Below are 13,005 nucleotides of genomic sequence, written 5' to 3' on the forward strand. Positions count from 1 at the left end.
AAAGAGCAAAGACGGACGGTTCACTTGACGGGGAAACCGTCACTTTCCTCATATCAGACAACTGATATGAAGAAATGTACGCGGGTTACGCCGTCAGAATCCAAGTGGTGAAAAAAAACATTGCACCGTGGACCTCTGGAAGTGAGGTCTAAATCACAAAACTGAGGTTCATCCTTTCAAAGTAATGTACAGTCGGACAAATAACAGGATTGATTTGAAAGCTAGAGAGAGTCGACTTCTCTCTTTATATTTATTTAAATATTTTATTTTGTTTAAATTAATATTGATATTAAAAGTGGAAAAAAAAACAGAAATTGTTTGCTTTGCAAAAAACGTCTGCATTTTTTTTTTCTTGCGGTGTATATTGTGTGCTTAATAACCATCAATATATGATTTCATTTCGATTCAAATGTTTCTTGGAATTGGTATCCATTATTAATTTTATTTTCTGCTCTTCTCTTCAAACAAACCAATAAAAAAAAAAATTAAAAGACATATTATGTCTCCTCCATTTCGGACACTTTGCGCTTCCTCGGGATACCGAAGATAGGTGGTAGAGTTCTTCTTGCCATCTCTCTGCCCTCCTCCGTGAAATGAGCAAACCGTCTGCAATGACTGCATAAACACACACGCGCACACACAAATAGTTTTTGTAGGTCATTGTTACGGTTGTGTTAATATTGGAATTCACAGCACATCTGCTTCAGAAGAACTATACCCTTCAGTATGGAGATTCTCCTACAAAGTGGAGCACCACCACTTCCTGAGATGTGTTATGTCATGCTGTGGAATATAACAGTATATCAGTTTATACTCGACTACATCATGATTTTGCATTAACTTTAGCCATTTCATTTTCGTATATTTTCCTTTGTATGTATCTATACTATTTGAAATTTCGTTGAGATAAATAAGTTGCATGTAATTATAACTAGTATTTAAAGTGTTAGCTATCGTGGAGAAATACGTTAGCTTAAGGAAGTGGTGTCCCTATGCTGTTTTATTCAGGGCTAAAGCCTCGGATGTTATTTAATTAGCCCCGAATATGATCTTTGAAAAATAAATAAAAAATAATCATAAATTTATAAGTAGCCTAGTCTTGATAGACATAGTCCTTCTGGCAAGAGAATCAACGACGTGTGTGTGTGTGTGTGTGTGTGTGTGTGTGTGTGTGTGTGTGTGTGTGTGTGTGGGGGGGGGTATCTATATAGTTTGTATCTATATTAAGATAATCTTTGGTGTGTGTCTATTTGGTGTGTTTATCTTTATCGTGTGTATCTATATGGTGTGTAACTGAAGTGTGCATATCTATATGGTGTATACCTATGGTGTGTGCGTGTATATTGTGGCATCCCGCCACTTAAACCTCGGCCCGGACCAGCCCGAGGGTTGGTCCTGGATGGCCGATACCACCTTCACCCACCAGCCGGCGACGGAGAGCACCGACCGAACCCCAATCAGCGAGATTGGGGGACACCTGGCCGAAAGCCGAGGAGCCATGTTAAAAGGAGCACGAGGACTGACATTTGGGGAGGCCAGGAACGGGAGCGAGGAAGGAGGAAGCGCTCGGGTCTGCGAGCGGCTAGAGGCCCACGGAGGCCCTAGAGACTGTGAGTGTAATGTATTGTCTCAGATATATGCAATAAATGCCGAATGAGGCTTTAACCCTCACTGCCAAGCGTGGTTTATACGTGGAACCCGGCTCATTGGGAGAACGGGGTGCCACAATATATATATATGGTTTGTATCTGTCGTTTGTGTGTGCATATGGTTTGTATCTATATGTTGTGTGTATCAATATTGTGTGTGAATCTATGTGTATCTGTGGTGTGTGCGTGGATATGGTGTGAATCTATATGGTGTATTGTGTGTGTCTGTATGGTGTTTGTCTGTAGTGAGTGTGTGTGTGTGTGTTAACATGTGTGGTGGTAGGCGATGACTCCAGTTTAACCAGTGAATGAGTCTCTGATGAAAGCTTCCTTCTCACTTTCAAACACACACACACACACACACACACACACACACACACACACTCGCGCACACAGTAAGGTGAATTGAATGAAGACTTTTTGCGTTTTGAAGTTTGAATCTAAATCAATCAAATCAGACTCATCCCTTTAATTAAAATGAGGGAAGTCATTTAAGATCAAACACGGAGCTGAAATAGCCTCTCACTGTTACCAAGAATACCACAGGGTGCCGAACCTGCATTATAGTTTTACTAATTGGCTCACCTGCCGCAGCTCGCCTGAATATAAATCACTGATAATGTGTGAAGGAAATCGGGGATTGTGGTGGCTTAACTCTCATTTGAAATTTGGACCATGAGTAAACTGTTCCATCCTTCAAAGGTCTATCATGGATATTTAACTGCAGTTCTGTGAGTATCCCAACTTAACCATGAAGATGAACTGCAAACTGTAAGTCATTAATTTCTCATTATTCTTGGGCACATTGATGTATTTTGGCTTCCTGGTGAGTTAACCTGTTACCTGAAGGTTGATCTGAGTATGAATGATGTTTTATTTGTTCATGGGTTACTTAGGTGTTTGGTTTATGTTGGTTTTAATGATTTGTTAAAAAGGTTACAGGCTCCTAGTTATTGTTGTGAGCTGGAGTAATGGATTGGGTTCTGATATCTTCAGTCTTCTTTCATTCTACTCTCCTGAGCTCTGCATCTTCATCACATGAGTGTTGCTTTACTGATGAGGGTGTGGTCTGAGTGAGCAGAGGTACATACTGGGATACAGAGCTGTCTCGAGTCTACAGGTCTGTAGACACGGCCCCTCAGGGGAAACCGAGTGTTTGAGAAACTGTTGTGACGTCAGTTACATGGACTGGAATGTTCTTAAAGATGGAGACAGGGATTCAGAAGGAGAAACACCAGGGGGAGATGAGGGGGCTCCTCATCTCAACGACTGAAACACAACTTCAGTCTGACACAGAACCATGGAACACATTCAACAGTCCCCTCCAGGCATCGTGACTCCTCAGGAACAGTTTCATTTCCAAGAAGGTCTTATTTGGGGCCATCCCCATATGGACCCTGCTCCTCAAGAGCCACCCCCCTCCACTGGGTGGTCTTCTGAACAGATGACCTCCTTCCTGTCCTCAAGCTGACTAAAGCTGCACCATTTGCATCTGTGAAGGCCCCTCATTCAGGAAACCACTGGACTACAAGGACATGACTTCAGAGACGTTGAATCAACCTGGGACACATTTTGGAGACGCCAAGCATAATCCATCACCAATGTGGGACGCCACTGAAGAATGTTGTACATAATTACATCTCTGGAGATATTGGTTGTTCTGTTATGGGTGCCCTGGCAGGAGAGCTGGGGGGGGGGGGGGGGTGATGGAATGTTATTTGGCGTGAGGTTTTTACCCTGCATGATTGTTTGGCCTTTTATGGCTCAGTGGTGTGTGTGTGTGTGTGTGTGTGTGTGTGTGTGTGTGTGTGTGTGTGTGTGTGTGTGTGTGTGTGTGTGTGTGTGTGTGTGTTGAAAGATTTTTGAGCATCGGTAGGGTTCTACTGTGTGTGTGTGTGTGTCCCACTCACACCTGGCATGGGGTTCTACGTGCCTGTCCTGGGTTCTATGTGTGTGTGTCCGGCTTGCTTTGACAGTGATAATGTTCATACGGGGGTCTGTGTGATTGGCTTGGGATATTGGAATGGTCATCTAAATCATACGGCCACACGTTTACTTAAGGGCCTCCACTAGACATGAAGAGCCCTGAGCAATGCTCCGGAGCGATATCCAACACACTGGGAAGGAAGGAGAGTATCCAACTCGAGTGTAAAAGGATGCAAGCGGCGTGTTCAGATCAGTGACTTCAAACTAGGACTACAACAATCAGGATCAATGGAGGATGGACACCAAAAGGAATTCCACAAGGAGTCTGACGTTGGAAAGGGACCTAAATTGATATTCAAGATGACCTTCAGACCTGTAATGAGACGGCTCTTACTACCTGGCTGGATTGATGGAGAGCCCTGTGGATCTTGTCTTGCTCTCAGTTGCACGTCTTCTCAGGCTGAACTGTATTTGTTTCGGACAGGACTAGCTGGATGATTGGTTCCCTTAAATCAGAACCAATCCGGGAACTCCAGCTAGTGCGCTCTTCGAGCTGAAGTTGTGCTCTTCAACTGAGGAGGCAAGGAAACCTTCACTGGAGCTTCAAGGTGTAAAGTGGAGAATGTTTCAAAGTGTTCCATGGTACTCTGATGAAGACTGTTGTTGTGTTCCACTGGCTGAGAGGAAGAACCCTCACATCTTCCTCTTGGCCTTTCTCCTCTGAGAATCCTGGCGCCATCTTGAAGGCTATTCCAGCTCATGTAACTGATGTCACGAAAGATTCTCAAACACTTGGTTTCTCCTGAGGGGCGTGTCTATAGAACTGAAGACTTCAGACAGCACTGTATCCCAGCATGCATCTCTGCTCACACAGACCACACCCCCATGAGTAGGATGCAACACTCTAGTGATAGCGATGTAGAGTTTTATAAGTAACGAGGGAGCAGACTAAGGTGATTAGAACACAATGGAATGTCAAGTCTGTAAATCTTTAAACCATGAAGATGGTTGGATAGGTCAGGACTCGGGCTTCTTTTTATTATGGGCAGTCCTTTCACTCAGATGCCCACTTCTCACTGGACCTGTACATGTGTTGGCTGGCTGGCATTATTTGCTGTTGGTGATGAGGCGGTCAGGATGACGTTGCAGGGCTATGGTCGGCTCTCTGTGAGCTCAACGTTTAGATTTGCTCTGTATGGTTTGTACCCTGAATAATCTAGATAATTGTAAAATATAGACGCGGTTTTATATTAAATGATTCCAGGATTTTAGGTTTAAGGTTGTTGTGGGACGTACATGGTAGTTTGGTTCTTCGTATGGTTTTGAGTGATATAACTTGTACACACTGGGTGCATAATAATGTAAAGGTACACTGAATAGTAGTAATTACCAACAGCAACAAACTGATCTCCTCAAGGTAAGTCTGTTGGCTGTGTTTTAATGAAGACCATCGCTGGACTTCAGGATCTTCCTCCGTTCAGCTCAAGGTGAGGCACTGGTTCTGTTTTTTCTTTGGTTGGTTCCGGCCGGAATGTTCGGATTCCAGTCGGACGGTTTGTGCTTCCCGCAGTGGAAGGTTCTGAGTGCGGTCACTTGATTTAGTCCCAATGGTTAGCACAGATTGTAGTCTTGACAACCATAAGAAACCACCTGGCAGTTAGTTGGACGGGAGTCCCCGGAGGGAATCTGGAGGAACCTTCTGGATTGTATTTGCGTAACCTCGAGCCGTTGCATAAGGAAACTATTTTTCAGTCGGTTTCCATTGGGAATTGTTGCCCCCTATCCTAAACAACTTAAGTTTGGTATTAAATACATACTGAGACATACGTCGTACAATATGTTGATAATTTCCGATGGTTGCGCCGTACGTTTAACCACAATGACGTGACGGGACTCTCACTGCGTACAAAACAGCGTTCTACTTGCGGGCCCATTTTTGACATCGGGGAAGGCTGAAAATCATTTCAAGGTGGAAGATAATTGGACATTTCTTCAACGGAACCCAGCACCTGAATATGGGTGAGTGAGTGTATTGATTTAATATGAGTATATTTGATTTAATATCGATACTGCTTAGTGTTCTTTGTTACTTCAGCTTTTGTACGTTCTAAATATCTGCTGTCATTAATTGCCACAGAAGTTAAACCCTACCCAATGGAATGACGTTAAACAACGACTTTGTTGCAGAGTTACGAACTGGATAATATCAAAGCTAAAATAATGGCCGTCATTCCCACATGTTACAGTAGAAAATACTCTGGAACTGTACAAGGTTAAAAAGGTAACGTGTAGTTTGTCCCAAGGTGTCTGCCTCCTCACCCCGAGTAAGACCTCCACCTCCTCACCAAGAGCCAGACCTCCACCTCCTGTCAGAAGTCCTCCAGAACAGGTCAGTGCTCTGTGTGAGCAGAGTCTTCTCAGGTCAGTTTCAATGCATGGCCTGAACCACTTCTTTAAACTTGTGGACTGCTCTGTCTTCATTCCCAAAAACGGGATGCTCATGTCTGGTCTCAAGTCTTTTCTAGCCTTGAGTTATAAAATAATAGTTCAATTAATTGTGTAACTTGGTTTCGGATGAGTCAATTAAGTTAATTGTTGGGCAAATGCTGATATAAACCTCCTGCTCTAGCTGAAAGGCGAGGCTGAGAGGCTGGGGACCGGAGGCTTGTGGTGCCAGGGTGGACCGGAGACTGAGGCTGGAGACCAGGGGCCTGCAGCACCGGACCAGAGGGTAATCATCACCAAGCTCATCTGAAACACTAAAATCCACGGTAGTTTAGGTCTGGTTTTGATCATCTTATGATTTTAAATCTGTGCCCAGCTGTGATTTAAGTTAATTCATACGGGGGTTATGCAAGAGTCATATGAGCCATTAATGTTACTAGTGCTGCTACGACCGTAGTGGATGAATTGCTGAACGCGACAATCTGCAGTCGTTGTGTAATTTAAGTGTTTAAATTTGTCTTCCATTTTACAAGTGAAACTCAGATGCAGGAGGTGGGGTGTGTTGTGTCCCCAGGTGATTTACTGCTGAGACCAACTGTGTTTGTAACCAGACCAGGAATCCATGGCTGAAGGAGCTGATGGAGGAGCCGTGATGCAGGAGCCGATGGAGGAGCCGTGCTGATGGAGGAGCCGTGCTGATGGAGGAGCCGTGCTGATGGAGGAGTCATGCTGAAGGCCCTGCATTGTGGTGGAGCTGGTGGAGGACCTGCCTGGTGAAGGACCTGCCTGGTGAAGGACGTCTGTCGTGGGGTAGATGGAGCTTGACTCTGAAGTGATAATCACACTCACTGCCACTTCTCGTAGAATACTGCTACCACAAACTACCGGCGTTTGTACCATATATACCAGACGACTACAGCTGTTTTACCACATGTTGAAGCAAGACTTCCGCTGTTTGTTCCAGACCAGGACTCTGTCTGAGGAGAGCTGCTGGAGGAGCTGAGACGCTGGAGGACGACTAGGAATCGACCAACAAGGATTCCTCGTAAGTTTGTATTTACTTGCATGGTAGACTTAAAGGGCAAAATACAGCTGTTACTTTGACATGCGTTAACCAACTACCGCTGTGTTTTCTTACTAGAACGTGTTGCTGGTAGGGGAGCCGTGAATCTGGGGGATGACCATCACTCTACCAACAAGGATTGTAAGTTTGTATTAACCAAACAAACTGGAAATAAAGGGCTTAAAAATAAGACAAACTACATGTTTGTTACCAGACTTTAGGGCCAGACTCGCACTGTTTGTTCCAGACCAGGACTCTGGCTGAGGAGAGCTGATGGAGGAGCCAAGACTCTGGAGGACGACATCACTCCACCAACCAGGATCCTCGTAAGTTTGCCTAAAATAAACAGAGTGGACTTGTTGTAACGCAGGATTAGTTTGTCCAGTACAAGTTACGGAATACTATTGTGGTTGTTTACCAGACAAACTACAGCTGCTACTTTGTTACGCGCCATTAGAGCCCAACTACTCCTGTGTTTGTGACCTTACATTAGAGACAAACTACTACTGTGTTTGTTACCTGATATTAGAGACAAACTACTACTGTGTTTGTTACCTGATATTAGAGCCCAACTACTCCTGTGTTTGTTACCTTACATTAGAGACAAACTACTACTGTGCTTGTTACCTTTCATTAGAGAAAAACTACTACTGTGTTTGTTACCTTACATTGGAGACAAATTACGTTTGTAACCAGAACAGGAATCTGGAGGACTGATGGAGAAGCCGTACATCTGGAAGGCAAATCCTGAGGACCACCAGGACTCTACCATCAAGGATACATTCAAGTTTGCATTATCTGGACATAGTGGACCAGGTAGGGGGTTGGGGGTTCAACTCTCAAACCCATGGTGCCGGGTTCAAGTCCTCAGAATACAGTGATGCGTCCTGGAGCAAGGCGCCCTAAAGCCTGCCTGCTCCTTAATGACTTATCTTTGGTTCAGATAATGTTGCATCTTTTGAATATTGAACCTAATTAATGTCCTTGTTTGGTCCGGGCAGACGCACCTGAGCTGAACCTCACCTGATCCTGTTTGGTCGGGGGTAGACACACCTGAGCTAAACCCGCCCTGATCCTGACATCCTGCTGGTCCCGTCTCCTCAGTTCATCTGAGCCTCGTCCTCCAGAAGACCTGCTGAGCTCAGCAGTCTGAGGCTGAACGATCAATGACCTCCAGTGGGAGTGATCTTCTTGACCCCACATGTAACCGTGTGCTTCCACACGCCTCTCCCTCACGTCTGTCACTAACCTCACTACTTCACTACTCTCTACTGCTTCCTCTTTTCTTCCTTCTCTGTGGTTCAAACCTTTACACTGAAGGCGCGTCTTCCTGCCCTCAGAGGGTTTAGCGTTAGGGTTGAGAGTCAGGGTTTAGAGTCAGGGACAGAGCTGGTCAGGGAGGACTGCTTTTACACAAACCTCTTCACTTGCTTTCGGAATGGTGGTGACATTTTGAAAAGAGTCATTTGGGAAAATGTTTTCCTCTGCTTTCCTTTACAAAATTGTATTAAAGTTCTGTCAAGTGTTTTTGTTTACATATTAAAATCCCACATTGACTTCTATATGTTTGGTGCGTTTCATTTAATTGTCCTTTAACTTGGTTAATGTCAAGCTAAACTCCTGCAATACATTTAATATACATGATTGTTATTCAGCAATGTTCACATAATCCATTTTGTAAAAATATGAAACCTCCATTACTACTAAATTCAAGCCTATTCATGTATTTAACAATGTACATACTGCCCCGCAGGCCATTCACTGCTACTACATCCACCAACCCGTCTCACATCAATGTACTATGGTTCAAACGGAAAATGTAGTTTGGTGTGAGACTGTTGTCCAGCAGAGGGAGCTGTCATACACCTTAATTATACATGAATGTCTGTGTATTTACATTTTAAAATGTTCATGGGCTGGTCTAGTTTGTCTGCAAATAACTCTGCCTCCAGCAACGGGATTGGTCGAAACGTATGAAGTGAAAGAAATGAAAGCCCGGTTCACGAGATCTGAGGTCAGCTGCGGTCAGATTTTGGATCATGAATGTATTGAGTGAACGACGTCTGAGCTAAATATTAACCACCTGGAACTTGGTTTCCTTGAGCTCGGAGGACGGCAGGACGCGTGTTTACCTGGTCGATTAGGCCCTGAACGCAGACCCAGAATCCAGACATCCTAATCGGACCCTGTGTTTAATTAGCCCCGAATATAATTGGGTTAAAAAAATTAATAAAAGTAAAAATATTTATAATTTATAAGTACTAGCCTAGTCTAGATAGTCCTTCTGGCAAGAGAGTAAACATAACCTTTTACCACCTCAAGTGAATTAACCTATCCTATCCCCAGTCAGATGTGTGTGTAGTCTTTCTCACTTGTATTAATTTTACTCTGAAATAACTTGAATGGAACTTTAGACATTTGGGGAAGAGCAGCACAGCAGACGGGTAGCTATTTTAAGCTATAATAAACTGCGCATTTTGTTTATTTAGGTGAAGCATTATGAAAAAAAATTCATGCAAAATAAAGCATAGAAAGCATTTTGGCATTTTCATTTTCCGTCTGGGCTAAGCCCCAGATGTTTATGAAACCTAGAAACACCCCTGGCTAAAGGAGTGGACGGTGGACCCATCAAAAACTCATTTCACAAACGCATGTTTTTGCATTAGCCAATGACGTCAGTGGGGGTGGCAATTGGAATCAAGTGACAGCACTTGGACGTTGGATGTCAATGTCCTACAAGCCGCAGCGAGACATAATATTTATAACTGTATCGACAACTCGAGCCACTAGAGGCTGCTAATGCCGCATGATAAGTCCTCTCGCTAAATGATAAGCAACACGTGTCTTTCATCTGATATTTTTAGCCAGAGATTTTTGCTTCCTTATTGTTCGTTTTTTGGGGTTTGGGGTTTTGGATTATTATCAGAAAAGAAAAGACGATGACACAAATACTATATTTCACAAAGCCATTGTGAGATAAGGAGTGAACCATGATCCAAGAGCAAATTGATTACTGTAAAAATAAAGATGCATAGAATATAATAGAAAATACATATACAATACCATAGCCTACATATAATTTATCTATAGTGAACCAAACAAACATTTTGACTGGCATTACATTTCTTTTTGTGTAACTGTCAATAAATTAATTATAGCCTACCTATTTCCTCCAAAAACACGTATTTAGTTGTATTTACTATTCATATATATTATTACTTAATGCATATCATATATTAATATGTATCATCCCAAAAAAAAAAAAAAATTGACCAACCATCTATTGATGTCTTTGAGGTCCATTTTATCTTCCATTGTCAGCCATCTAAACTGTAATTCAGTGGGCAATTTGATTGACGCCAAATCAGAAGGGGCGGGGCTTAGGACATGCGTCGGTACGGAAGGCTAGGTGGTAGGAGGAAGCAGACGACACAATGGCAGAAGAAACCCTCGGTGAGCTCTTCAACTATATGAACAGAAGTTACTGACATGCAAAACCACATTGGTAGACTATCAAGTAATTGAGCATTTCTCTGAACGTATGGTTCTTTTTGTGAAGATTCTTTGGTCTACCTATTGTGAATATTCTTGTGGTAAACTAGTAATGAAAGACGAGGAGTAACGTTAGAGCCACACTTTGCAAAAGTGTAATGTTGAAAGGGCATTGGCAAATTATCTCAGCTTTTCGTAGAAACTCATACTATATAAAAAGATTAATGCAATTATACATTTGTTTTAATTTTAGTCCTATCAGTTGTACATGAGACAGCTACTTCCTGGTTTCCCTTTGTTCTTAAAGGGACAAGCCTCTTTAGGAAAAGCTTTTTTTTTATCTGGTCCGGGTAGGGGATACAAGAACGAAATAATGATAATAATATAACACATCAATTGATGCTATGAAGTAACATATATCCATCATGTATCCGTGACCCTCCAGGTGCATTCGCCATAGCGAAGATCGCCCTAGCAGGCGCCTCGGCGGGGTTTGCCTTGGGGGACGCGGCGCTGATGGCGGTGGACCCTGGCCTGATCGCCGACGGCCCTCTGGGCAGCGCCACGGGCCTGGCCATGGTGGCGGACAAGGTGGGCTCCACGGGCGTGGCCGGCGTGATGGCGAGCCTCGTATTCGCCGCCACCTTCTTCTCCCTGGGCTTCGGCTTCAACCTCGCCTCCCTGCTGATGTCCACCCTGGTGCGGTGCGGCGCGCCGCACCACGGCCGTCTGACGGACGGCGCGGCCGGAGCCTTCACCGCCGTGGGGGCGGTGGCGGCCGGCTTACTGGGCGGCCTGGCCCCGGCGTGGTGCCTCCTGGGGGCCGGGTGTGTGCTGGTGCTGTCGACGTACGTCCGGACGGACGTGAACGAGACGGCCACCGCCCTGCTGGTCATCTACGTCACGCTGCACGCCAACGCCGTGCTGGGCCGCATGGGCGTCCTGCTGGGGCTGTTCGCCACGGCCATGAGCGTCTCGTTCATCGTGGGCCTCCGCAAGTTCCTGAGGCAGCGCTGGGCGCCCCCGCCGCCGTCGGACCGCCGGCCCGGCGGCCTGCTGGGGAAGCTGTCGCTGAGTGTGGTGGTCGTGGCCTTTCTGGGCTTCCCCATCGGCCTGGGCATCGGCGGGAAACCCGTGGTCGAGGCGGGCGCCGATGGAGCGGCGGCGGCGTCGGCGGCGGGCGGGGAGGCGGAGGTGGCGTTGCTGCTGGAGGCGGTGTTCTGGGTGGGGGTCCTATTCGCCCCCCTGCTGGGCGCCTCCCTGGGCACCATGGGCGCCGTGGGCCTGGGGACCGAGGGCGCGGCCCGCACGGCCATGGCGGCGGCGGCGGCGTCCTGCCTCGCCCTGGGCGTGGTCCTCCCGGCCTGCACGGGGGCGGGGTCCCGCAGCTGCCTGGGGGGGATCCTGGGGGCGGCGGCGGCCACGGGGCTGGCCCTGGCGGCGTCCCGCGTGGCGTTGAAGGCGGAGCACCGGGCCACCAACGTGGTCCACGGCGCCGTGGTCGCCGGGGTGATGCTGGGCGTGGGGTACGCGTCGTGGTCGTCGGCGGCGCCGTGGTACCAGCTCCTGGCGTCGGCCCTCACCGTGTCCCTCGTCGCCACCATGGCGTTCTTCTGCGGGGCCCCCAGGAGCCCCTTTAACCTGCAGTACGGGCCGGGCACGGGCGCAGACCTGATGAGGCAGCTCGGCAAGGAGACGGTTTCCACGGGAGCGGCGCCGTTCGGGGCCGGGGCCCTCGGGGCCGCCGCGCTGGGCACGACAGCCCTCGGGAGCCTGGGGGCGGTGGGCGTGGCCATCGCCGTCGCGCTGGCGCTCGGAAAGACTCTGAAGAGCATGGCGGAGCAGCCGGTGAAGGCTGCGGCGTCCACGCACGACGACTGAGGGACGGGCGGACGGTTGGGCTGTTGGGACTGGAACGAACCAATAGGTCTGAGAATGAGGGGGAGACCACGCACTTGTTAAACGCACGGTCGCACTCACACACACAATATTTGTGTTTGATTGTTTGTGTGTCTTTGTGGCGATGCATGTACACGCTTTTAAGCATTAATTTGTTTTCAAATAAAATTATTATTGTTATTCTTCACGTGAGAATAAACGAAAAAAAAGAAAATCATCTGTTATTTTTGTGAAAATCTAAATCGAGGGAAGAATTTATATATTGCTGGATACTATTCGAATCAAGGATACCATTAGCGATAACGATACAAATGCTTACTCACTTATTAAATCGGTAACTTATAAAATAAATATGTAAGATTCAAATATTACGGTAGAAGGTAGAACCTCTAAATTTCACTTTTCTATTACAATGCTTCTAGTTCCTCTCTAGACCCACTTGCCTTCTGGCAGTTTGGTTTCAACATGGCAACAGTATCAAAGGTCTTGTTATTTGAGACAAGTTGGTGTGGGGCGGGGGTTGACAAGAGG

At 46.3% G+C, this 13,005-nt stretch overlaps 1 protein-coding gene and 1 long non-coding RNA gene across 10 annotated transcripts; both read left to right on the top strand.

Annotated features, from left to right (window-relative positions):
- The first annotated feature begins 1,501 nt into the window (after positions 1-1,501).
- On the top strand, positions 1,502-8,646 carry LOC130375059 (uncharacterized). 9 transcript variants are annotated; one of them, XR_008893732.1, is made up of 12 exons: positions 1,502-1,610; positions 2,352-2,420; positions 4,993-5,062; positions 5,490-5,594; positions 5,879-5,964; positions 6,205-6,306; positions 6,632-6,830; positions 6,985-7,065; positions 7,162-7,224; positions 7,298-7,409; positions 7,780-7,899; positions 8,085-8,634. It is a non-coding gene; the product is annotated as an uncharacterized LOC130375059 (long non-coding RNA). The 9 variants fall into 9 exon arrangements; XR_008893734.1 differs by having other exon boundaries at positions 5,022-5,062; XR_008893729.1 differs by having other exon boundaries at positions 4,993-5,594.
- Positions 8,647-10,472: 1,826 nt separating this feature from the next.
- On the top strand, positions 10,473-12,935 carry LOC130374557 (elastin-like). The gene is made up of 2 exons (XM_056581383.1): positions 10,473-10,536; positions 11,021-12,935. Exons 1-2 carry the CDS (start codon positions 10,518-10,520, stop codon positions 12,454-12,456), a joined length of 1,455 nt encoding a protein of 484 aa, XP_056437358.1. The 5' UTR covers positions 10,473-10,517; the 3' UTR covers positions 12,457-12,935.
- Positions 12,936-13,005: the final 70 nt, after the last annotated feature.

The sequence above is a fragment of the Gadus chalcogrammus genome, chromosome 21 (genome assembly GCF_026213295.1).
Source record: "Gadus chalcogrammus isolate NIFS_2021 chromosome 21, NIFS_Gcha_1.0, whole genome shotgun sequence".
In the NCBI taxonomy this organism is placed as follows: domain Eukaryota; kingdom Metazoa; phylum Chordata; class Actinopteri; order Gadiformes; family Gadidae; genus Gadus; species Gadus chalcogrammus.